The sequence below is a fragment of the Bombina bombina genome, chromosome 2, assembly GCF_027579735.1.
Source record: "Bombina bombina isolate aBomBom1 chromosome 2, aBomBom1.pri, whole genome shotgun sequence".
Lineage (NCBI taxonomy): Eukaryota > Metazoa > Chordata > Amphibia > Anura > Bombinatoridae > Bombina > Bombina bombina.
This window is the reverse complement of record NC_069500.1, coordinates 354680826-354707557: the sequence shown is the minus strand read 5'-3', so window position 1 is coordinate 354707557 and position 26732 is coordinate 354680826. Positions and strand designations below refer to the sequence as shown.

At 41.1% G+C, this 26732-nt stretch overlaps 1 protein-coding gene across 3 annotated transcripts in view; it reads left to right on the top strand.

The window, feature by feature from the left end:
• Positions 1 to 26732, top strand: part of KDM2B (lysine demethylase 2B) — a 1014988-nt gene that overhangs the window by 872441 nt on the left and 115815 nt on the right. For all 3 annotated transcript variants that reach the window (XM_053701743.1, XM_053701744.1, XM_053701742.1), the window contains 2 exons: positions 15621 to 15845; positions 16226 to 16369. In XM_053701743.1, the coding sequence (XP_053557718.1) occupies positions 15621 to 15845; positions 16226 to 16369 (369 nt within the window). The remainder of the gene's footprint in view (positions 1 to 15620; positions 15846 to 16225; positions 16370 to 26732) is intronic.

The window sequence follows — 26732 nt, the reverse complement described above, 5'->3', positions numbered from 1 at the left end:
ATGACGTCTAAAATACTTCATGCTGAAAATTCCTTTTTCTTTTTAAAGACACGATGAGTCCACGAATTTCTTCCTTGTGGGATTACGCCTCCTGGTCAGCAGGAGGAGGCAAAGAGCACCACAGCAGAGCTGTATATATAGCTCCTCCCTTCCTTCCCACTCCAGTAATTCTCTTTGCCTGTGTTAGTGATAGGAAGAGGTAAAGTGAGGTGTTAGTTATAGATTCTTCAATCAAGAGTTTATTATTTTTAAAGTAGTGCCAGAGAGTGCTACTTTGTGCTAGGGTGTAGCCTAGACCATATCAGTCTCTACAGTAGAGCATTTGGTGGCTTTAGAGCAATGGGAACTTGTGGGATATAATTCTCACTGCGCCTCCCATACTGATGCTGCTTTAACCCTGAAAAACTGAGGGATTTTTACTCAGAATTTTCGTTTATTTCCAGGGCCATAGGAGGGAGAGGACCTCCTAAACCTGGGGACTGCGTTGCTGCCAGGCAGAAGATGAGGTAAGTGCTAACTTTATTTCTGGGGGTAGAGGATCTCAGAAAAAGTTTGAGCACTTTATTAATTTAGACCTCATTGTCCTTGGACTTAGATTCTCCTTTTCTTTAGGAGACATTTTGGCAGTTTGAATGTGGGGACATGTGTCTCATCTCCTGATGGTCTCTTCTAATAATGGGACCGACCGGGAGATTTTATCATGTGATTTTACATGGCGTGTGACAGTGTGTGTGCTCTAAGGGGGTTTCTCTGTCAGATAGGACTGCACAGCTATTTAAACTGCAGCAGTTAGCTCTGTTCTCTTGCTCAGTGTCAGTGTTTGTCTGTTAACAGGCTAAGCAGTACAATTTGTCCTTTTGCTCCCGGTGCCTTTGCTTAGTATGGAGACCGGGAGATCACATATGTACTTTGTTAGCACTAATGAAATCTGAGGTTCCATTTAGTAAACAATGACCTGTAATGCCAAATCAAGAGATACTGTTATTACATGAGGCTGAGTGTTACGTATAAATAACACTTTTAGGGCAGCTGGGAAGTGGTCAATTTATTTGCTCCCGGTGCCGTTACTTGGAGAATCTCATTGGCGACCGGGTGAAGGCTTATCAAACGCCCACGAGGGGCGGAGCTTGTGATTGGCGCTATTGTAGTGCGCAACTACTTTCCTAAGGCTGGGCTGCTGCTGTTTGGAAATTTCAATGGCGACCGGGATGGCTTCTCAAACGCCCACGAGGGGCGGAGCTTATGGATGGCTTTCCTTTCCTAGAGCTTCCGGTTGTCTGATGCGGAGGAATTCAGAATTGGAGGACTTTGTATTAGAGTAGCACTTTACAGATGCCTCCTCCTTCTTAACACTTCAGGTTAGTGGAAGGAACGGAGGATTGTGTGTCTAAGTGCTTGCGCTTACGAACAACGCTACAGTTGAATTAAGGATGAGCAGTGACTGAAATATAAATCAGGGCTGCTCAGTGATAGTCCCAATGTATGTTTGTGCTGATAATGTGCAAAAGTATAAACGAAGAGACAGCATCAGTACAGAGACTGTCTAGCTCCTCAGCTAGATGCAAGCTGTGGTATTGAGGAACTTTTGCAGTACTAGAGTTCCTCTTGTATATATTCAACCTTTTATTTCCTCATCAAAATAAAGAGGGTTGCTCTGGGACACTTATAGAAACACTGTTTGTTATGTGTTACTTGTCATTAACTGCACAAATGTGAGTCGGTTTTATAAAAAAAAAAAAACATTTAAAGTGACAATAGCATTTGTTATATGTTTATTTTATTAATTCTTCTTCTATATGTGAGTCAGGTGGTTTATGAGAGTGTTCATAACATTCTATAACACACATGCAGTACCCTGCTGTTCCTTGCAAACTCCATCTGGAGTTACTGTACAAGACATCGCTTTTTTTTTCTTTTTTTTTTTTATTCTTTTTTATTAAAGAGACACAGGTACAAATATTCAAGTAGACATACTGATAGATAGGGTTACAGTGACCTTACAATTCAAATGAAGGGATTAGCACAGCATGTTATATGACAATATCATCACAGTAATGGTACACTTGCTATCACAAAATACATGAAGATGTCAACTACCTGTCATAAAGCAAAGTACGTGGGAAATCTACAGTTATGAGATTAACAGTGTTATGATATGAAGTAGTACCTATAACAAGGAGCATAGTAGAATTGATTGACTATTATCCATATTGCACCTGCACCTCTTGGATTTTATTTTTAATACAGTAACATGAAACACAACCAACAACACAAAACGATAACACAAAACACAACAAACAACCCAAAACAATAAAATAAAACTTCCCTTTCTTTCTGACTATCTCCCCCAGCTCTGCGATCTTTCCTTATAAGTGAGAGGGCGGTTTACTTTAGTAAGAGAATATGTAAGTATTCATGCAGATCTTTATGAAGATATGTATAAGTTAAGAGTGGAGCGATCATAGTAAACTGCTATAGCAAACTACGTTTCCAGTTATGAGATAATAGATCCCTTTAGTTGCTCTGTGTTAACAAGAATAGGGACATGTAAAAAAAAGATATGCATATTGCAGAGTAATAGTATTACACGTAAGAAGTTACAACATTGTATTTTCACTAAAAAGATGTATACCCCCATTACATATGTGAAGCTAGGAGTGTCAATCCTATATAGAGACTTTGGATAAAAGGAATAAACATTTGCTGACTGTTATGTACAGGTTGATACGGAATATGCAACTTTCAGTTGTAGATTAAATGGTGACCATTTGTGAGGTGCCTGCACATAACGCTGGTTTTTTGCTTTATAACCTTAACAAATTAAATAACAATAAACTAGCTAAAATAAAAATAAAGTAAAAATAAGACAAGAACAAAAACCAACAAACGACCTACACCCATATAACCCATACCTCCCCCCCTAGCAATATGGAAATGTGTGTCATCCTGCAGGACAAGTGTGTGCAATATCAGAAGCTAGGACAGAGAGATACACAAGCTTAGCAGCCAGCCGCACAGGTGCCCACAAATCACATGTCTGAGTGTTATAGAAAAGTATTGACTGAGAATCAGTCCGTGTAGGATGAAGTCTAATACATTATGGTTGTTTATGACTTAGAATTTGTCATAATAAATAAGGTATAAAGGAGAGGGGGTGGAAGCCCTGCGGGATTGGGATGAGTAAGAATATTAAACTAGTAGAGTTGCTATATGGGGAACAAAATGGAGTCTGAGATAATCAAACAATTACAGGAAATGGCGAATCTTTAGGGAATTCCATATATATTACACAAGAAGCCTGCAAGCTGAACTGAAAACTATAGATATGATTCTAGGAGTAATCGCAAGCCCTTTTATATAAATCATATTATGTAAAAAGCGGCTTAGAGTTAGTTCCAGCGAGGTACACCAAAAGTAACATATACCAGTAATTAAAAGGGAACATCGGCGCAACGCTGTAAATATCAAAGAGCTAATAATGTACACTCATGAGGGCTTCATAGGGTTGGATATAGTTGTGTGTTTGAAAAAGCTGGTAGGGTTGATACTTGCAGTTTTTATTTTTGGTGTTCAAATGATTGTTGTATCTAAGGTAGATTTGTAAGTGTAGTGGTCAGGTGGGCACCTTCTGTTGCTGTGGGTGGTATATGGACTAGCATCTCAAAACACTATTTATATTAGATATTAAGAGAGAATTGCGAGTTAAAGTAAGCGAGTCAGTATCTCAGAATCTAAGAACCCGGCATCTGTGTGTGAGGTTGTCTGAAAGATAAATTTTTTGCTCCGTTTGCCAGATGCAAGAAACAGAGATCTAAGCAAAACGTAATCAGATATGAAAAATGTATGTGTCAGGGCAGGGGAACTTTAGTTTGGGAAGTCTAGTGTGGGGGGTCATGTGCCAGGCTTATACAATATGCAGGGTTGAATTATGCAATTAGAGGTCGCTAACAAAGCACAATAGTTTAAATAAATAGTTAACACCAGCATGTCTTATGCATAATAGTACTAGAAAGGATAAACAATTATGACCATAGGTTGTTTCTCAGTGACCAGCAGATTTTCTTAAGGGAGTTTTGAGGCAATAGAGCGGCTGTCTGTCTTTTGATGTAGATATAGGTTACTGTTCAACCAGCGCCCATGTCCACCCGGGCCTGTCACCAGCCTCTCACATAGTTGCTGCACTACTACAGCCGCTACTGGTGTCGGCTACAGCACTCAACTAATATCTCCTGCAGCTTCGGGTAGTCAGGCAGGGTAAATTCATGTGTCCACAGGTAGGTCGTTGGAACCGTTTCACTGGGATGGGAAAGCAGGTGCAGATCAGAGGAAGCATTGCAGTATTCGCACAAACAAACAAACCAGGGGGGATAGCCAGATATATTAACTAGAAAATTAAGAGTGTTATACAGTGGGGACATTCAGTTCAGCCAATACCCTTAACCAAACAAAGCTCACTTTGCTTCCTCCTGTAATCAATAGCGGCTTCGCAACCGATCAGGTCGCCCTCCAGAAGGCTGAGTCCGTTGCGGGACTCGTCGGGGCTGGTGGTTTTAGATGTGTAAAACAGGTCCGGCGGCCATCTTGCCTGATATGCGAAGGAAGGGATCTCAGTAGGAAAGTGATGTGTCAGGAAATTCTGCAGTATGTCTGACACAGCCGGCACCTCGACGTCTCGCCTCTCTGCATAAAGAGAAGGAGCCTGTTCCCCCAATGGAGCGCTCCCAGGCTTAGGCGTAGCAAGCCCCTCAGACCCAGCGGGATCTATGGCGGATTGTAGTGGAGGTAAGCAGTTTTCTCTCTCATCGGGCGGGAGTTCCCCAGGCAGATATAAGTAGGGAAACGCTGAGCCATCAGATAAGGCAGTCTCCTTCAGGTCCTGTAGCTCGGGTAGTGCGGAGCATTCCTGTGAGCCGGTGGAACCCATAGCACAGGGCTTCCCCATCACCAGAACCTCCTCCTGCAATTTCTCATAGCTTTCGACCAAGCGCTCCAGTGCAGGCTGGAAAATTAGTTTTATCTGTATAAAAAGGTTGTATTCTGTGCCCATCATGCAGAACGTGGTATTTAGTGGATCCAATAGCGGTGCCCACTGTTCCATTACAATGCAAAAGTTGTTATATACAATGTGGCGGTAGAAGACTCGCCACAGCGCCAAAATGTCTTTTCCTTTCAATATGCCTTCCGTGGGAGAGAAGGTGGTAGTTCCTCTATCCACAGTGGTTCTCGGACACGCAGAGCTGTCAAGAGAGGCGTGGATGGCAATGTATCCTGGCTGTAAAAGGATTTTTCTTACACTAGATGTCTCTGAGCTTCAAAGAAGTGCAGCCATCTTGGAATGCCGCCCACCGGAAGTTTTAGACATCGCTTTTTAATGTAATGTCGATAGATGTTGCATTTTCTGCCCTTCCCATGCTACCGGGAAGACTTCTGATGGAATGTATTTGATCAGATACAGTGGTAGCTATTTATTGTGTTTCTTCCATGAGTTTGAAGAGGAAGATACTTCTGTGGTATATGGGGGGGAAAGTCTAAGCTTTTGTCTGGGTATTTCCTTTATAAGCCGGGCAGATAGCTCAGCATGCTAAGGCAGTGCGGGCCAAGGCACTGTGTCTGAGCTCTGTAGCAACCCAAGGGTTGCAGATTCGGTCCCCGGTGAGGTCCACTCGGCTTTTCATCCTTCCAAGGTCGATAAAATGAGCAGCGCCTTGGGACCCTTTCGGGTGATTAGCTGCGCTTTACAAGTACCACATTCATACATACTGCACTTCCAAATGTATGTTTAAACTGTTACTAAAGTTGTTTTCTTTCAGTTTAAGTGGAGCACCTCCATTTACTTCCTGAGGAGGTTTTGTCTTAACTGTATGACTCCGACATTATGGGCGTAGTCATGCCTAATCAGTACTGTGATATTCCATGGTGTACATCATTTTGGAGTTCCCAAAAGGTCTCCTAACGCTAATGGATACTTGCTATGTCAGACTCTGTTGGTGGGTCTTAGCATACGGTTCCCTAGGAGGTTAAAAACTTCCTATAATAGCCTGAAGTATGTTATGCTAAGATCCTGGTCTGCGGATGTCTCATCTGGAGTCTAAAGTTTGTGATGAACAATAAATCTTTTCGAGTTTTCAAGGAAACTCCTACACTCCTTTTTCCATGCGGGAGCAGTTCGAGCCTTCCGGAAGGAACCAATCAGTTTTGGATTTGGGGTATGTAGTTCAAAAAGCATGTTTTTGAATCAAGGACGGCAAGAAGTGCCTGCCTCCGATTTGCGTCCTTAAAGATTGGTTTTGACGTTGGTTCTCCTTCCAAGGTTCTGTCTTTAGGGATTTCAGTAGACCAGACAGATTGTGAAGTGCTCTTCCTCTTGTAGGGAGCTTCTCCGACTTGGGGTGATAGTTTCAGTTTCTGATCTCCGAGAGGGAACTGTCGGACGGATATTATTCATGAGTCTAATCAAGATGGAAGTTATTCGTTCCATTCTTTCTGGGGTCCAAGAAGGTCAATTCATGGCCTTTGGGACGTGTACCTGCATATTCCTGTTCCTCCAGGATCATCACAGGTTTTAAGGATTTGCTTTTCTTGTCAAACACTTCCAGTTTGTGGTTATTCCCTTCGGTCTTGCTGTTGGTGAAGCCTCGGTTACGAGGCATTGCAGTAGCGCCCTATCGGGATGACATCCTGATCCGGGTGTTATTTTTTTTTATACAAAGGTTAGTCACCTTGCAAACAATAAATTGGGAGTTTGAATCCAGCTGAAGCTGATTTTAAATGTTGTTTCTCCAACATAGGTGTGTCCGGTCCACGGCGTCATCCTTACTTGTGGGATATTCTCTTCCCCAACAGGAAATGGCAAAGAGCCCAGCAAAGCTGGTCACATGATCCCTCCTAGGCTCCGCCTACCCCAGTCATTCTCTTTGCCGTTGTACAGGCAACATCTCCACGGAGATGGCTTAGAGTTTTTTAGTGTTTAACTGTAGTTTTTCATTATTCAATCAAGAGTTTGTTATTTTCAAATAGTGCTGGTACGTACTATTTACTCAGAAACAGAAAAGAGATGAAGAATTCTGTTTGTATGAGGAAAATGATTTTAGCAACCGTAACTAAAATCCATGGCTGTTCCACACAGGACTGTTGAGAGCATTAACTTCAGTTGGGGGAACAGTTTGCAGTCCTTTGCTGCTTGAGGTATGACACATTCTAACAAGACGATGTAATGCTGGAAGCTGTCATTTTCCCTATGGGATCCGGTAAGCCATGTTTATTACGATTGTAAATAAGGGCTTCACAAGGGCTTATTTAGACTGTAGACATTTTTTGGGCTAAATCGATTGATATTAACACTTATTTAGCCTTGAGGAATCATTTATTCTGGGTATTTTGATATAATAATATCGGCAGGCACTGTTTTAGACACCTTATTCTTTAGGGGCTTTCCCAAAGCATAGGCAGAGTCTCATTTTCGCGCCGGTGTTGCGCACTTGTTTTTGAGAGGCATGGCATGCAGTCGCATGTGAGAGGAGCTCTGATACTTATAAAAGACTTCTGAAGGCATCATTTGGTATCGTATTCCCCTTGGGTTTGGTTGGGTCTCAGCAAAGCAGATACCAGGGACTGTAAAGGGGTTAAAGCTTAAAACGGCTCCGGTTCCGTTATTTTAAGGGTTAAAGCTTCCAAAATTGGTGTGCAATATTTTCAAGGCTTTAAGACACTGTGGTGAAAGTTTGGTGAATTTTGAACAATTCCTTCATGTTTTTTCGCAATTGCAGTAATAAAGTGTGTTCAGTTTAAAATTTAAAGTGACAGTAACGGTTTTATTTCAAAACGTTTTTTGTACTTTCTTATCAAGTTTATGCCTGTTTAACATGTCTGAACTACCAGATAGACTGTGTTCTGAATGTGGGGAAGCCAGAATTCCTATTCATTTAAATAAATGTGATTTATGTGATAATGACAATGATGCCCAAGATGATTCCTCAAGTGAGGGGAGTAAGCATGGTACTGCATCATTCCCTCCTTCGTCTACACGAGTCTTGCCCACTCAGGAGGCCCCTAGTACATCTAGCGCGCCAATACTCCTTACTATGCAACAATTAACGGCTGTAATGGATAATTCTGTCAAAAACATTTTAGCCAAAATGAACCCTTGTCAGCGTAAGCGTGGATGCTCTGTTTTAGTTACTGAAGAGCATGACGACGCTGATATTAATATCTCTGAAGGGCCCCTAACCCAATCTGAGGGAGCCAGGGAGGTTTTGTCTGAGGGAGAAATTACTGATTTAGGGAACATTTCTCAGCAGGCTGAATCTGATGTGATTACTTTTAAATTTAAATTGGAACATCTCCGCATTTTGCTTAAGGAGGTATTATCCACTCTGGATGATTGTGAAAATTTGGTCATCCCAGAGAAACTATGTAAAATGGACAAGTTCCTAGAGGTGCCGGGGCTCCCAGAAGCTTTTCCTATACCCAAGCGGGTGGCGGACATTGTTAATAAAGAATGGGAAAGGCCCGGTATTCCTTTCGTCCCTCCCCCCATATTTAAAAAATTGTTTCCTATGGTCGACCCCAGAAAGGACTTATGGCAGTCAGTCCCCAAGGTCGAGGGAGCGGTTTCTACTTTAAACAAACGCACCACTATTCCCATAGAGGATAGTTGTGCTTTCAAGGATCCTATGGATAAAAAATTAGAAGGTTTGCTTAAAAAGATGTTTGTTCAGCAGGGTTACCTTCTACAACCCATTTCATGCATTGTCCCTGTCACTACAGCCGCATATTTCTGGTTTGATGAACTGATTAAGGTGCTCGATAGTGACTCTCCTCCTTATGAGGAGATTATGGACAGAGTCAATGCTCTCAAATTGGCTAATTCTTTCACTCTAGACGCCTCTTTGCAATTGGCTAAGTTAGCGGCTAAGAATTCTGGGTTTGCTATTGTGGCGCGCAGAGCGCTTTGGTTGAAATCTTGGTCGGCCGATGCGTCTTCCAAGAACAAGCTACTAAACATTCCTTTCAAGGGGAAAACGCTGTTTGGTCCTGACTTGAAAGAGATTATCTCTGATATCACTGGGGGTAAGGGTCATGCCCTTCCTCAGGATCGGCCTTTCAAGGCAAAAAATAGACCTAATTTTCGTCCCTTTCGTAAAAACGGACCAGCCCAAGGTGCTACGTCCTCTAAGCAAGAGGGTAATACTTTTCAGGCCAAGCCAGCTTGGAGACCAATGCAAGGCTGGAACAAGGGAAAGCAGGCAAAGAAACCTGCCACTGCTACCAAGACAGCATGAAATATCGGCCCCCGATCCGGGACCGGATCTGGTGGGGGGCAGACTCTCTCTCTTCGCTCAGGCTTGGGCAAGAGATGTTCTGGATCCTTGGGCGCTAGAAATAGTCTCCCAGGGTTATCTTCTGGAATTCAAGGGACTTCCCCCAAGGGGAAGGTTCCACAGGTCTCAGTTGTCTTCAGACCACATAAAAAGACAGGCGTTCTTACATTGTGTAGAAGACCTGTTAAAGATGGGAGTGATTCATCCTGTTCCATTGAGAGAACAAGGGATGGGGTTCTACTCCAATCTGTTCATAGTTCCCAAAAAAGAGGGAACATTCAGACCAATCCTAGATCTCAAGGTCTTAAACAAATTTCTCAAGGTCCCATCTTTCAAGATGGAAACCATTCGAACTATCCTTCCTTCCATCCAGGAAGGTCAATTCATGACCACGGTGGATTTAAAGGATGCGTATCTACATATTCCTATCCACAAGGAACATCATCGGTTCCTAAGGTTTACATTCCTGGACAAACATTACCAGTTCGTGGCGCTTCCTTTCGGATTAGCCACTGCTCCAAGGATTTTCACAAAGGTACTAGGGTCCCTTCTAGCTGTGCTAAGACCAAGGGGCATTGCAGTAGTACCTTACCTGGACGACATTCTGATTCAAGCGTCGTCCCTCCCTCGAGCAAAGGCTCACACGGACATCGTCCTGGCCTTTCTCAGATCGCACGGCTGGAAAGTGAACGTGGAAAAGAGTTCTCTATCCCCGTCAACAAGGGTTCCCTTCTTAGGAACAATTATAGACTCCTCAGAAATGAGGATTTTTCTAACAGAGGCCAGAAAGACAAAGCTTCTGGACTCTTGTCGAATACTTCATTCCGTTCCTCTTCCTTCCGTAGCTCAGTGCATGGAAGTGATCGGGTTGATGGTAGCGGCAATGGACATAGTTCCTTTTGCGCGCATTCATCTAAGACCATTACAACTGTGCATGCTCAGTCAGTGGAATGGGGACTATACAGACTTGTCTCCAAAGATACAAGTAAATCAGAGGACCAGAGACTCACTCCGTTGGTGGCTGTCCCTGGACAACCTGTCACGAGGGATGACATTCCACAGACCAGAGTGGGTCATTGTCACGACCGACGCCAGTCTGATGGGCTGGGGCGCGGTCTGGGGATCCCTGAAAGCTCAGGGTCTTTGGTCTCGGGAAGAATCTCTTCTACCGATAAATATTCTGGAACTGAGAGCGATATTCAATGCTCTCAAGGCTTGGCCTCTGCTAGCGAGGACCAAGTTCATACGGTTTCAATCAGACAACATGACGACTGTTGCGTACATCAACCATCAGGGGGGAACAAGGAGTTCCCTAGCGATGGAAGAAGTGACCAAGATTATTCTATGGGCGGAGTCTCACTCCTGCCACCTGTCTGCTATCCACATCCCGGGAGTGGAAAATTGGGAAGCGGATTTTCTGAGTCGTCAGACATTGCATCCGGGGGAGTGGGAACTCCATCCGGAAATCTTTGCCCAAGTCACGCAACTTTGGGGCATTCCAGACATGGATCTGATGGCCTCTCGTCAGAACTTCAAAGTTCCTTGCTACGGGTCCAGATCCAGGGATCCCAAGGCGGCTCTAGTGGATGCACTAGTAGCACCTTGGACCTTCAAACTAGCTTATGTGTTCCCACCGTTTCCTCTCATCCCCAGGCTGGTAGCCAGGATCAATCAGGAGAGGGCGTCGGTGATCTTGATAGCTCCTGCGTGGCCACGCAGGACTTGGTATGCAGATCTGGTGAATATGTCATCGGCTCCACCTTGGAAGCTACCTTTGAGACGAGACCTTCTTGTTCAGGGTCCGTTCGAACATCCGAATCTGGTTTCACTCCAGCTGACTGCTTGGAGATTGAACGCTTGATTTTATCGAAGCGAGGTTTCTCAGATTCTGTTATCGATACTCTTGTTCAGGCCAGAAAGCCTGTAACTAGAAAGATTTACCACAAAATTTGGAAAAAATATATCTGTTGGTGTGAATCTAAAGGATTCCCTTGGGACAAGGTTAAGATTCCTAGGATTCTATCCTTCCTTCAAGAAGGATTGGAAAAAGGATTATCGGCAAGTTCCCTGAAGGGACAGATTTCTGCCTTGTCGGTGTTACTTCACAAAAAACTGGCAGCTGTGCCAGATGTTCAAGCCTTTGTTCAGGCTCTGGTTAGAATCAAGCCTGTTTACAAACCTTTGACTCCTCCTTGGAGTCTCAATTTAGTTCTTTCAGTTCTTCAGGGGGTTCCGTTTGAACCCTTACATTCCGTTGATATTAAGTTATTATCTTGGAAAGTTTTGTTTTTAGTTGCAATTTCTTCTGCTAGAAGAGTTTCAGAATTATCTGCTCTGCAGTGTTCTCCTCCTTATCTGGTGTTCCATGCAGATAAGGTGGTTTTACGTACTAAACCTGGTTTTCTTCCAAAAGTTGTTTCTAACAAAAACATTAACCAGGAGATTATCGTACCTTCTCTGTGTCCGAAACCAGTTTCAAAGAAGGAACGTTTGTTGCACAATTTGGATGTTGTTCGCGCTCTAAAATTCTATTTAGATGCTACAAAGGATTTTAGACAAACATCTTCCCTGTTTGTTGTTTATTCAGGTAAAAGGAGAGGTCAAAAAGCAACTTCTACCTCTCTCTCTTTTTGGATTAAAAGCATCATCAGATTGGCTTACGAGACTGCCGGACGGCAGCCTCCCGAAAGAATCACGGCTCATTCCACTAGGGCTGTGGCTTCCACATGGGCCTTCAAGAACGAGGCTTCTGTTGATCAGATATGTAGGGCAGCGACTTGGTCTTCACTGCACACTTTTACCAAATTTTACAAGTTTGATACTTTTGCTTCTTCTGAGGCTATTTTTGGGAGAAAGGTTTTGCAAGCCGTGGTGCCTTCCATTTAGGTGACCTGATTTGCTCCCTCCCTTCATCCGTGTCCTAAAGCTTTGGTATTGGTTCCCACAAGTAAGGATGACGCCGTGGACCGGACACACCTATGTTGGAGAAAACAGAATTTATGTTTACCTGATAAATTTCTTTCTCCAACGGTGTGTCCGGTCCACGGCCCGCCCTGGTTTTTTAATCAGGTCTCATAATTTATTTTCTTTAACTACAGTCACCACGGTACCATATGGTTTCTCCTATGCTATTATTCCTCCTTAACGTCGGTCGAATGACTGGGGTAGGCGGAGCCTAGGAGGGATCATGTGACCAGCTTTGCTGGGCTCTTTGCCATTTCCTGTTGGGGAAGAGAATATCCCACAAGTAAGGATGACGCCGTGGACCGGACACACCGTTGGAGAAAGAAATTTATCAGGTAAACATAAATTCTGTTTTTCCTTCCTGCAATTACTCGGTTGGAAGGTGAATTTGGAAGAGATAACTATTTTTCTTAGGAAAAATGAGGATTTCGACTTTGGTCTAGTTCTGCAGTCCACTCTTTGTACATCAGTGGTTCAGTGCACGGAAGTATCAGACGGACATCATCCTGTTTGGTCTGGTTAACTTCATTTCTTTGCAGTTAAATATGTTCAAACACTGTGAGGAAGTTTATGCGGACTTGTCTCCTCTAATTTTCCTCGAAGCAGGAGACAGGAGATTTTTTTTTTTTTCTACCGTGGCTATCTTTCTGAAATAGCTTAATGATTCGTTCAAGTGTTTGGAAAACAGAAGTTTGGGAGTTCAGATCCTCCCATTGGTGCTGGTACTTTGAAATGGTTGTCAGTTTATCTGCCCCTGGGATCCTGCTTTCGCAGATCGTGTTGGGTGGTTGTGACATTAATCGCTAGCCTTCTAGTACGGGGGCTTGGGATAGCTAAAGGTTCAGGGTGTTTGGACTCAGTCAGAGTCTGTTCTACTTGTTATCAGTTTGGAGCTGAGTGCGAGCTTTCATACTCTTCTGACCTGGCCCAGTTGGCCTCGGTACAGTTTGTCAGGTTCCTGTTTGACATCCTGACTTCTGTGGTTTACATCAATCATCGGGGAGGAACGACAAGAGTTCCTTAGCGATGACAGAAGTAGTCATGGTAATCCAGTGGGCGAAAGTCTACTCCTGCTGTCTGTCGGCGATCCCCAAGGGTGGTCGATGACTCTTAAGTGGGGTTCTCATGGCATCACAACAGAATGCCAAGCTCCCGAGATTCGGGTCAAGGCCCAGGGACCCCCAGGCGGCGCTGATAGATGCTCTGGCGGTTCTTTGGAACTTCAGTTTAGCATTCCTATTTCCTCCGTTTACTTTTCTTCCTCGGGTAACTGCTCAAATCAAACAGGAGAGGGCCTTGGTGATCTTCATAGCATCGGCCTGGTCTCACAGGATTTGGTATGCAGATGTAGTGGACATGTTCCTGCCATCTTGGAGGCTTCCGTTGAGGAAGGACCTTCTCATTCAAGGGCCCTTCCTTTACCAAAATCTAGTTTCTCTGAAGCTGACTGCTGGGTGATTGAACGCTTAATCCTCTCCAAGCGGGGGGTTTTCTGATTCGATCTTAGAGACCATGATCTAGGTTCATAACCCTGTGACTAGGAAGATTTTCTATAAGATATGGCGTAAATATCTTTATTGGTGTGAATCCAAGGGCTACTCATGAAGTAGAGTTAGGATTTCCGGTATTTTGTCTTTTTCCAAGAAGGATTGGAGAAGGGTTTATTGGCAGGTTCCCTAAAGGGTCAGATCTCTGCCTTATTTATTTGTTACACAAGCGTCTGGCGGATGTACCAGATGTTCATTTTTTTTTGTCAGGCTTTGATTAGAATCAGACCTGTGTTTAAACCAATTGCTCCTCCATGGAGTTTGCATTTCATTCTTAAAGTTCAAGGGGTTCCGTTTGAACCTATGGATTCCATAGATATTAAGTTGTTATCTTGGAAAGTTTTATTTCTTGTTGCCATTTCTGCTGCTCGAAGAGTGTCTGAGCTTTCGGCATTACAATATAATTCACCTTACCTTATTTTTCATTCGGATAAGGTGGTTTTTCGTACTAAACTTGGTTGTCTTCCTAAGGTTGTTTCAAACAAGAACATTGATCAGGAGATTGTTGTTCCTTTCTTGTGTCCTACTCCTTCTTCCAGAAGGAACTTCTTTTGCACAATTTGGATGTGGTCTGTGCTTTCCTATATTACTTTTAAGCGACTGAGGACTTTTGTCAATAGTCTTCTTTATTTGTCCTTTTTTCTGGACACTGTAAGGGTCAGAAAGCTACGGCTACCTCCCTTTCTTTTTGGCTGAAGAGTATCATCCGTTTTGCATATGAGACTGCTGAACAGCAGCCTCCTGTTAGAGTTACAGCTCATTCCACTAGGGCTGTTGCTTCCTCATGGGCATTCAAAAATGATGCTTCTGTTGACCAGATTTGCAAGGCTGCAACTTGGTCCTCTCTTCACACGTTTTCTAACTTTTACAAATTTGATATTTTTGCTGCGGCTGTTTTTTGGAGAAAGGTTCTTCAAGTAGTGGTGCCTTCCGTTTAGGTTCCCTGTCTTGTCCCTCCCTTTTCATCCGTGTACTATAGCTTTGGTAGTGTATCCCACAAGTAAGGATGAAATCCGTGGACTCATCGTGTCTTTAAAAAGAAAAGAAAATTTATGCTTACCTGATAAATTTGTTTCTTTTTAGACACGATGAGTCCACGGCCCGCCCTGTTCTGAGACAGGTTATTAATTTTTGTAAACTTCAGACACCTCTGCACCTTGGCTTTTCCTTTCTATTGCTAACTTCGGTCGAATGACTGGAGTGGGAGGGAAGGGAGGAGCTATATATACAGCTCTGCTGTGGTGCTCTTTGCCTCCTCCTGCTGACCAGGAGGCGTAATCCCACAAGTAAGGATGAAATCCGTGGACTCATTGTGTCTAAAAAGAAACAAATTTATCAGGTAAGCATACATTTTCTTATTTGTTTAAAGGATTTGCCGCACTGAGCTGCTCAGGCAGACCCACACCAAAACGCTATTTTGCTGAGAGGTGATGTTTCCACCTCTTAGCCAATAGCCATGCGGGCTATATGGCTTGACACCAGCTGGCCTGCATGGCTATTTGCTAAGAGATGGAAACGTCACCTCACAGCAAAATAGCGTTCTACTTTAACAAAGGATACCAAGAGAATGAAGCAAATTTCTAAATAGGAGGAAATTGGACAGTTGTTTAAAATAACGTGCTCTAACTGAATCATGAAAGAGAAATCTTGGGTTTCATGTCCCTTTTAAAATGTGAGATTCAGTGGGCTCTGGAGTTTAGTCCAAGAAAATAATTTTAAAAATAATCTTACTCACTCTTGCTTAATTATATATAATAACTGCAGATTTTTTTTTTTTCTTCTTCTATAGAACCGTGCAGTCGGGAGGCCCAAAGGGAAGATTGCCACCTCCCCTGGAGTGAAACTTGCAGCAAACAGGACGAGTTCAGGGGCTCGACGGCGACGGACACGGTGCCGTAAGTGTGAGGCATGTCTGCGCACCGAGTGTGGCGAATGCCATTTCTGCAAAGACATGAAGAAGTTTGGAGGACCAGGAAGGATGAAACAGTCGTGTATAATGAGGCAGTGCATTGCTGTACGTAACTTTTCTATGTTCTTTGTATATGTTAGTGCTTCTGTGGAGGGACGGGTCTGTAAGTTCTGATTATTATGTTTTTAGATGTTTATTTCTTGTTTGTATATTTCCTAGCTCTCTGGAAATGTTCTAAAACAACTAAAATATGTTAATATGCTGAATATTTAACACATCCAACATATTGTGTTTGTCACTTACGTTTGATATAGTCAGTCCCTGACTCTTGTTTTCCTCCCATGTAAGGAGTGTTTTACTTTCCTTTTTCTACTTGAGTTTTTCTCTGACGCCTTCCAACACGTGGTTTGCAAATTGTGTGTAAACTTTCTAACTCGGCCAAAGGATTTGTTTTTATGTAATAATGTTTATTTTTGCTCCCACAGCCCGTCCTCCCACATACAGCTGTTTGTTTGGTGTGTGGAGAAGCAGGAAAAGAAGATTGTGTGGAAGAACAAGAAGCAAAGTTTAATGTTATGTTAATGGAATGCTCAATCTGTAACGAAATTATCCACCCAGGTTGCCTTAAGGTGAGTCCACAGACTGATGTTAGTGTAGTGATACATGTTAAAGGGACATAATACTCCTCATATGCTAAATCACTTGAAAGTGATGCAGCATAACTGGGGGGAAAAACTGGCGGAAAAATATCACATGATCATCTCCTCTCTATCTTAAAAAAGGAAGATATTTTACTTAAAAATTTCCTCAGCTCACCAGAGTTATTCTCTGTGAGTGTGAACTGTTATTCTTCAGCTACTGTCAGCTGCATATTGGCGGAAAAATCAGTACTTTGATCTCATGAGATTTCACTGAAATCCCACAAGATTTCTTAGTAAACTTCTCTCTTAAACTAAGGACTGATACAAGTTCCTTTGCATCCAGGAACTAGCATCCTGATTGGCTGATTATTGCCCCTTCACAATGGGATGTGGCTACTGTGGAAATTTTGAGGTAAAATATCTTCCTTTTTGTGTAGTGTTACAAGGTAGTTTCCCTCCCATTGGCTAACAATAGTAATAGCATAAGATTGTGGTCCTTAAAGGGATAGGAAAGTAAAAATTAACTTTGCAGGATTCAGAGCATATAATTTGAAGACACTTAAAACCAGTAAACCTAGCAAATAATGTTATATAATTCTGCACATAGTAGCCATATTTTATAACATTAGCTTAGCACCAGATTTCTAAAGTGATGGGTTAAATAGATATCCCGCAAAGAAAACAGAACGCCGCTCCTGACTCTGCTGAGTGGGTCTGTTTTCTTCTCCTAAGCGCATCTGGGCAAGCTGTCTAGTCACAGCTGGCCCAATTGCGCTATTAAACTCAATGTAGAGACCAGAGCAGAGCGGGAGCGAGCTACATTGAGTTTAATAGTGCTATTGGCGCGTTGTGATTAGACCCGTGCCCGCGATGCGCTTTGGAGAAGAAAACAGACCCACTCAGTAGAGCCAGGAGCAGCATTCTGTTTTCTTTGCGAGATATCTATTTAACCCTTCACTTTAGAAATCTGGCGCTAAGCTAATGTTATATAATTCTGCACTATGTGCAGAATTATATAACATTATTTGCTAGGTTTACTGGCCCTATAAGTTCACTTCTATTTTAAAATGTACTTAGTTGTTTTGGTATCCCTTGTTAAAAAAAATGCACATTTCCTACACTAGTGGGAGCTAGCTGCTGATTGGTGCCTGCACACATTTGTCTCTTGTGGTTGGCTAACTAGATGTGTTCATCTAGCTGCCAGAAGTGCAATGGATAACAAGAGAATGAAGCAAATTTGAAGATAGAAGTAAATTGAAAAGTTGTTTAACATTGAATGTTTTATCCTAATCATGAGAGAAAATTTTGGGTTTTCCGAAGTGCAACCCAAAATTTTTCTTTTGTGATTCACATAGAGCATACAATTGAAAAAAACTGGAGCACTACGTGGCAGGAAATAGTGCGGTCATCTAGTGCTCTTGCAAAACTGCTGACGTAGTGCTGCAGACACGTGCACGCTCCTGAGCTTACCTCCCTGCAACAAAGGGTACCAAGAGAATGAAGAACATTTGAAAATAGAAGTAAATTAGAAAGTTGTTTAAAAATTGCATGTCTGTCTGAATCATGAAAGAAAACAATTGGGGTTCTTATCCATTTAATCAGATGACTTCTGAAGGGACATTAAACTCCTTGTAATGAGACATTTCTATTGTATTGCTATATAATAACATATCAGCCAAATTTAAACATTTTTTAAACATGTTAACATCTTGGTTGCTACTATTGTTTTTCAGTAGCCAAACTCCACCAAGGCTTGCCACAGTCATTATGTTAGTATACAATTCTTTGTTTTACTGTTCTTACCAGTTAAACCAATTGGGGACATATATTTCTGAAGTAAAAGGGGAAGCAAAATATTTAAAATATGGCTATCATGTTTCTTATTTTTAAAGTTAAAATTCTCTTAAAATGTTCATAATGTGTAACTGTGCTTTTATTTAACCCCTTAACCGGTCGTTTAGGGTTTTGGGTTTTTATTAATAGTGCGGGGTTAAAATAAATGTGTGCGTTGCATATATATTGTCTATGGGTTTTGTTTTTGTTTTTTTAAATAGCCAGAGTGGAAGGTTTCTCTATTACAATACAAGTTCTCTTCCATAACCCTTCACATGTGTGTATATGTATGTATATATAATATATATATATATATATATATATATATATATATATATATATATATATATATATATAGAGAGAGAGAGAGAGAGAGAGCGAGAAAATAACTCATTGTGTAAACCATTTACAAATCTAAACAAGTCAGAAGACTTGCTTTAAACCCAGAAACTCTCTGACTACACTGTTTCCAATGCAGCAAATGAGGTTCACAATGACTCACCTTTTTACTTTTAGCCTGCTTTTTAAGACAGACTTCCCTTTATGCCATAGCACTGCTGCATTACACAGCTTTGATGCTTAGCTAGGGTTAGTACAGTGATTTAGACCAATCCCAGGACAGCTGTTTCGTGGTTTTGCCACTCATCAGCTGGGAGTAGGTTAAATCACTGCTTGGTAAAGTTAATTTCTGGGGGAAATTCAACAACAATTAAAATTATGGGGAGGCGAAAAGTGAGTTTAAAATGAAGGTAAAGTTTTTGGTTTTTGCAGCCTGAATTCTATTCCTCATCTAATATATATATATATATATATATAGTATGATCGCAACTTTTTAAAAAAATTTTTTATATATATTATAGTTATAAATACACTTTATATTTACATTCCCGGCCGTTCCTAGCTCCGCCCTCCATGTATTTCCGGATAATGCCTTTATTACTTCAAATGCGCTTTCCCGATTGCCGGAACAATTGCGCATGCGCACCATTCCCCATACAATCGATTTGCGCCTGCGTGACCCAAAAAATTTTATGCCTAAAGCGCAGGCGTGAATCGTTGCAACATTGTATTCAATGACTAGCTATCAATGATAGTATTCAACCTAGAAGTTACGCTTGTATATTTCTGCCGTCGCCCGTAGTTTTTTGGGCCATAGGCAGGTATACCAAACCAGCGCAGTTTGGTATCCAATATATAGCGTAAGGACTTACGTGGCGAAAATGGAGAAATCTTACTCCATTTTCACCTCGCCACAAAAAGCAGCCGTAGTAAGCCTTACGCTGTCTATTGGAGCCCCGTAACTCCCTAAACTAGCTAAAAATAAACCCTAACGCATGCGCAATGTCTATCTACCTGTCAACAGCGATCCCCCGCCGCAATCCCTAATAAAGTATTTAACCCCTAAACCGCCGCCATCTACATTAACTATCCCCTAATGTGATCCCCCTACACCGTCGCCAACAAAATCTTTTACCAGCCCTTAAAAGGGCTTTTGGTGGTGCTTTGTCACAAAGTAAACTGCTCTTTTGCATCTAATCTACATCCCCCTACACCGGCCCTACCTATAATAAATGTATTACCCCCTAATCTAATCCCCCTACACCGGCCCTACCTATAATAAATGTATTACCCCCTAATTTAATCCCCCTACACCGCCGCCAGCTATATTAACTATATTAACCCTAATTATATTAGGGTTAATATAGTTATTATATATATTAACTATATTAACCCTAATTATATTAGGGTTAATATAGTTAATATAGTTATTATATTATCTAAATATTAAGTATAATAACACTATCTAACTCTAACATCCCTAACTAAACTCTTATTAAAATAAATATAATATTAATATTATTAATCAGCTGGGAGTAGGTTAAATCACTGCTTGGTAAAGTTCATTTCTGGGGGAAATTCAACAACAATTAAAATTATGGGGAGGCAAAAAGTGAGTTTAAAATTCTCCACTAAATACAAAATATAGAGAAAATAACTCATTGTGTAAACCATTTACAAATCTAAACAAGTCAGAAGACTTGCTTTAAACCCAGAAACTCTGGCAATAACCACGAAACAGCTGTCCTGGGATTGGTCTAAATCACTGTACTAACCCTAGCTAAGCATCAAAGCTGTGTAATGCAGCAGTGCTATGGCATAAAGGGAAGTCTGTCTTAAAAAGCAGGCTAAAAGTAAAAAAGTGAGTCATTGTGAACCTCATTTGCATATCTTACCCAGATTCCTTTGCTGCATTGGAAACAGTGTAGTCAGAGAGTTTCTGGGTTTAAAGCAAGTCTTCTGACTTGTTTAGATTTAGATTATTTTCTCTATATTTTGTATTTAGTGGAGGATTTTAAACTCACTTTTCGCCTCCCCATAATTTTAATTGTTGATATATATTATTTTTTTTAGTAGATCTAGGCCCGTTTTGGTATATTTCATGCCACCATTTCACTGCCAAATGCGATCAAATAAAAAAATTGTTCACTTTTTCACAATTTTAGGTTTCTCACTGAAATTATTTACAAACAGCTTGTGCAATCATGGCACAAATTTTTGCAAATGCTTTTCTGTGATCCCCTTTGTTCAGAAATAGCAGACCTATATGGATTTGGCATTGGTTTTTGATAATTAGAAGGCTGCTAAATGCCGCTGCGCACCACACTTATATTATGCCCAGCAGTGAAGGTGTTAATTAGGTAGCTTGTAGGGTTCAATTTAGCTTTAGTGTAGAGATCAGCCTCCCAACTGACACATCCCACCCCCTGACCCCTCTCAAACAGCTCCCTTCCCTCCCCCACCCCCCAAAGGTCACCCCCATCTTAAAGGGACAGTCAAGTTTTAAAAAAAAAAAAAAACTTTCATGATTTAAATAGGGCATGTAATTTTAAACAACTTTCCAATTTACTTTAATTACCAATTTTGCTTTGTTCGCTTGGTATTCTTAGTTGAAAGCTAAACCTAGGAGGTTCATATGCTAATTTCTTAGACCTTAAAGGCCGCCTCTAATCTGAAAGCATTTTGACAGTTTCTCACTACTAGAGGGCGTTGATTCATGTGTTTCACATAGATAACATTGAGCTCAGGCACGTGAAGCTCCTAGGAGTCTGCACTGATTGGCTAAAAATGCAAGTCTGTCAAAAGAACTGAAATAAAGGGACAGTTTGCAGAGGCTTAGATACAAGGTAATCACAGAGGTAAAAAGTATATTATAACTGTAAGTATTGGCAGAAAGTCTGCCAGTATAATATATATATATATATATATATATATATATATATATATATATATATATATATATATATATATTTTTTAATATATATATATATATATTTATTTATTTATTTTTAAAGATACCTAGGAAGGCATCTGAAGCACTGCATGGCAGTAAATAGTAAATTAGAAAGTTGTTAAAAAATTAGATGGTATGTCTGAATCATGAAAGAAAACAATTTGGGTTCCATGTCCCTTTAATGTAAACCTTTTTTCCTCCCAATTCTGGTTTGGTGGAACACGGTTATGTACTTTAGAGGGCAGTAATCACCATTACAATACATTTCTGTGGTGTTGCTGTAGAGTTAATATAATTATATTACAGCTAAGTCGACATAATTGATATAATTTTTACTGAAATATTTTTTCAATAGCCAAACTTCACTTGTCTTATTTAGAGGAGCCAATCTGGGCTATAGTCGTCAGACAACAAGGCTAATCATGGTTATAGCCAATTTGGAAAAGATATATATATATATATATATCTCAGGGTAGACTTGAGAAGTCAGCAGGGTGCATTTCAAGTTCAGAGAATAAACAAAAAAAATCTTTATTTTAAGAGCAAAATTATTGCATTCTTATAATAACCTTATAATGTGTAAATGTGAACATTTACAGTATTAGTTATTAAAGGGACATAATACTCATATGCTAAATTACTTTAAACTGATGCAGTATAACTGTAAAAAGTAAAGAAACAAGAGCACCAGATTGAATTTTACAGACATAACTTAAAGGGACAGTCTACACCAGAATTGTTATTGTTTTAAAAGATAGATAATCCCTTTTTTTACCCATTCCCCAGTTTTGTATAACCAACAGTTATATTTATTTATATATATATATATATATATATATATATATATATATATATATATATATATATATATTGTATCTAAGCCTCTACAAACTGCCCCTTTATTTCAGTTCTTTTGACAGACTTGCAGTTTAGCCAATCAGTGATGGCTCCCAGGTAACTTCACGTGCATGAGCACAGTGTTATCTATATGAAATACATGAACTAAAACCCTCTACACCCGCTAGTGGTGAAAAACCTGTTAAAATGCATTCTTAAGAGGCGGCCTTCAAGGTCTAAGAAATTAGCATATGAACCTCCTAGGTTAAGCTTTCAACTAAGAATACCAAGAGAACAAAGCAAAATTGGTGATAAAAGTAAATTGGAAAATTGTTTAAAATTACATGCCCTATCTGAATCATGAAAGTTTGTTTTTGACTAGACTGTCCCTTTAAATACTATTGGTTAGGTTTTATTATTCATAAAGTCTTAAATAATTTGTATAATTATTACTCTATTAAAAGGCAATTATAGTGGAAAATGTAACAATAGCATTTGCGACCCTTCAATTCTAAAGGGTTAGATACTACATAATTAAAGTACTGCTTAGGGGCTGCAGAGACGTGCTGGTGCCAAACCAAAACTGAATAACCTATACGCAGCAGCACTATCCACTTCCATGCATGATGGAAAAATATTGTTTTTAACATTCATTATCTTAGGGGTAGAAAACGAGTGAATAAGGTTGTTTTGTTGTAGGATTAGAAAGTGTCATTATTTTTGTAAAATAATATAAAAATGTCAAAGCAAAGCTTGACAGAGAGGCCACTAAATAAAAAACATGTGCAAATCTGAAGTTACTGCATATGTTACGCTCCTTTGATTTGACTTATTATTTCTCTACGAAGTGTAAGGTGATGTGAAGCTGCATATTACCCAGCTGACACATTACAATCCTGGTCTAGTTAGACACTATACGGCAGTATGTACAGCGTACCAGACATGTGGGTTTGCTACGGGAACACTGCTTTGTGTTAAGCACACAGACTCCTGTACCATGCCATGCCTAGCACACGTTCTCTGCTCTGCCTACCTATACAGCACATACAGAAGTAATCACACGGTCAGTTACTGCTCCTCCTCCAGTTTTCTTCTTTTTTTTTTTTACACAAGGGGCTCCACGGTCCACCGCTCTCCTACAATAACCCCTTAGTGACAAGAACACTTTTCCATTTGTTGACCGTTTGGGACCAGGGCTATTTTTACATTTTTGCGGTGTTTGTGTTCAGCTGTAATTTTCCTCTTACTCATTTACTGTACCCACGCATATTATATACAGTTTTTCTCGCCGTTAAATGGACTTTCTAAAGATATCATTATTTCTCCAACATAGGTGTGTCCGGTCCACGGCGTCATCCTTACTTGTGGGATATTCTCTTCCCCAACAGGAAATGGCAAAGAGCCAGCAAAGCTGGTCACATGATCCCTCCTAGGCTCCGCCTACCCCAGTCATTCTCTTTGCCGTTGTACAGGCAACATCTCCACGGAGATGGCTTAGAGTTTTTTAGTGTTTAACTGTAGTTTTTATTATTCAATCAAGAGTTTGTTATTTTAAAATAGTGCTGGTATGTACTATTTACTCTGAAACAGAAAAGAGATGAAGATTTCTGTTTGTATGAGGAAAATGATTTTAGCAACCGTTACTAAAATCCATGGCTGTTCCACACAGGACTGTTGAGAGGAATTAACTTCAGTTGGGGGAACAGTGAGCAGTCTTTTGCTGCTTGAGGTATGACACATTCTAACAAGACGATGTAATGCTGGAAGCTGTCATTTTCCCTATGGGATCCGGTAAGCCATTTTTATTCAGACAGTAAATAAGGGCTTCACAAGGGTTTATTAAGACTGTAGACATTTTCTGGGCTAAATCGATCATATTTACATATATTTAGCCTTGAGGAATCATTTAATCTGGGTATTTTTTGTAAAATAATATCGGCAGGCACTGTTTTAGACACTTTATTCTATAGGGGCTTTCCCTAATCATAGTCAGAGCCTCATTTTCGCGCCGGTATGGCGCACTTGTTTTTGAGAACAGCATGGCATGCAGCTGCATGTGTGTGGAGCTCTGATACATAGAAAAGTCTTTCTGAAGGCATCATTTGGTATCGTATTCCCCTTTGGGCTTGGTTGGGTCTCAGCAAAGCAGATTCCAGGGACTGTAAAGGGGTTAAATATAAAAACGGCTCCGGTTCCGTTATTTTAAGGGTTAAAGCTTCCAAATTTGGTGTGCAATACTTTTAAGGCTTTAAGACACTGTGGTGAAATTTTGGTGAATTTTGAACAATTCCTTCATACTTTTTCGCAATTGCAGTAATAAAGTGTGTTCAGTTTAAAATTTAAAGTGACAGTAACGGTTTTATTTTAAAACGTTTTTTGTGCTTTGTTATCAAGTTTATGCCTGTTTAACATGTCTGAACTACCAGATAGATTGTGTTCTGACTGTGGGGAAGCCAAGGTTCCTTCTCATTTAAATAGATGTGATTTATGTCATAAAAAATTTAGTAAAAATGATGCCCAAGATGATTCCTCAAGTGAGGGGAGTAAGCATGGTACTGCATCATCCCCTCCTTCGTCTACACCAGTCTTGCCCATACAGGAGGCCCCTAGTACATCTAGCGCGCCAATACTCCTTACTATGCAACAATTAACGGCTGTAATGGATAATTCTATCAAAATCATTTTAGCCAATATGCCCACTTATCAGCGAAAGCGCGACTGCTCTGTTTTAGAAAATACTGAAGAGCATGAGGACGCTGATGATATTGTTTCTGAAGGGCCCCTACACCAGTCTGAGGGGGCCAGGGAGGTTTTGTCTGAGGGAGAAATTTCAGATTCAGGAAAAATTTCTCAACAAGCTGAACCTGATGTGATTACTTTTAAATTTAAGTTGGAACATCTCCGCGCTCTGCTTAAGGAGGTGTTATCCAATTTGGATGATTGTGATTATCTGGTCATTCCAGAAACACTATGTAAAATGGACAAGTTCCTAGAGGCCCCGGGGCCCCCCGAAGCTTTTCCTATATCCAAGCGGGTGGCGTACATTGTTAATAAAGAATGGGACAGGCCCGGTATACCTTTCGTACCTCCCCCCATATTTAAAAAATTGTTTCCTATAGTCGACCCCAGAAAGGACTTATGGCAGACAGTCCCCAAGGTCGAGGGGGCGGTTTCTACTCTAAACAAGCGCGCCACTATACCCATAGAAGATAGTTGTGCTTTCCAAGATCCTATGGATAAAAAATTAGAAGGTTTGCTAAAAAAGATGTTTGTTCAGCAAGGTTACCTTCTACAACCAATTGCATGCATTGTCCCTGTCACTACAGCCGCGTGTTTCTGGTTCGATGAGCTAGAAAAGGCGATTATTAGTAATTCTTCTTCTTATGAGGAGATTATGGACAGAATTCGTGCTCTTAAATTGGCTAATTCTTTCACCCTAGACGCCACCTTGCAATTGGCTAGGTTAGCGGCGAAAAATTCTGGGTTTGCTATTGTGGCGCGCAGAGCGCTTTGGTTAAAATCTTGGTCAGCGGATGCGTCTTCCAAGAACAAATTGCTTGACATTCCTTTCAAGGGGACAACACTGTTTGGCCCTGACTTGAAAGAGATTATCTCTGATATCACTGGGGGCAAGGGCCACGCCCTTCCTCAGGATAGGTCTTTCAAGGCCAAAAATAAACCTAATTTTCGTCCCTTTCGCAGAAACGGACCAGCCCCAAGTGCTACGTCCTCTAAGCAGGAGGGTAATACTTCTCAAGCCAATCCAGCCTGGAGACCTATGCAAGGCTGGAACAAAGGAAAGCAGGCCAAGAAACCTGCCACTGCTCCCAAGACAGCATGAGATGCGGGCCCCCGATCCGGGACCGGATTTGGTGGGGGGCAGACTCTCTCTCTTCACTCAGGCTTGGGCAAGAGATGTTCTGGATCCTTGGGCGCTAGAAATAGTCTCCCAAGGTTATCTTCTGGAAGTGATTCATCCTGTTCCATTAAGGGAACGAGGGATGGGGTTCTACTCCAATCTGTTCGTAGTTCCCAAATAAAGAGGGAACGTTCAGACCAATCTTAGATCTCAAGATCCTAAACAAGTTTCTCAAGGTTCCATCGTCCAAAATGGAAACCATTCGAACAATCCTTCCATCCAGGAAGGTCAATTCTTGACCACGGTGGATTTAAAGGATGCGTATCTACATATTCCTGTCCACAAGGAACATCATCGGTTCCTAAGGTTCGCATTCCTGGACAAGCATTACCAGTCCGTGGCGCTTCCTTTCGGATTAGCCACTGCTCCAAGGATTTTCTCAAAGGTACTAGGGTCCCTTCTGGCGGTGCTAAGACCAAGGGGCATTGCTGTAGTACCTTACTTGGACGACATTCTGATTCAAGCGTCGT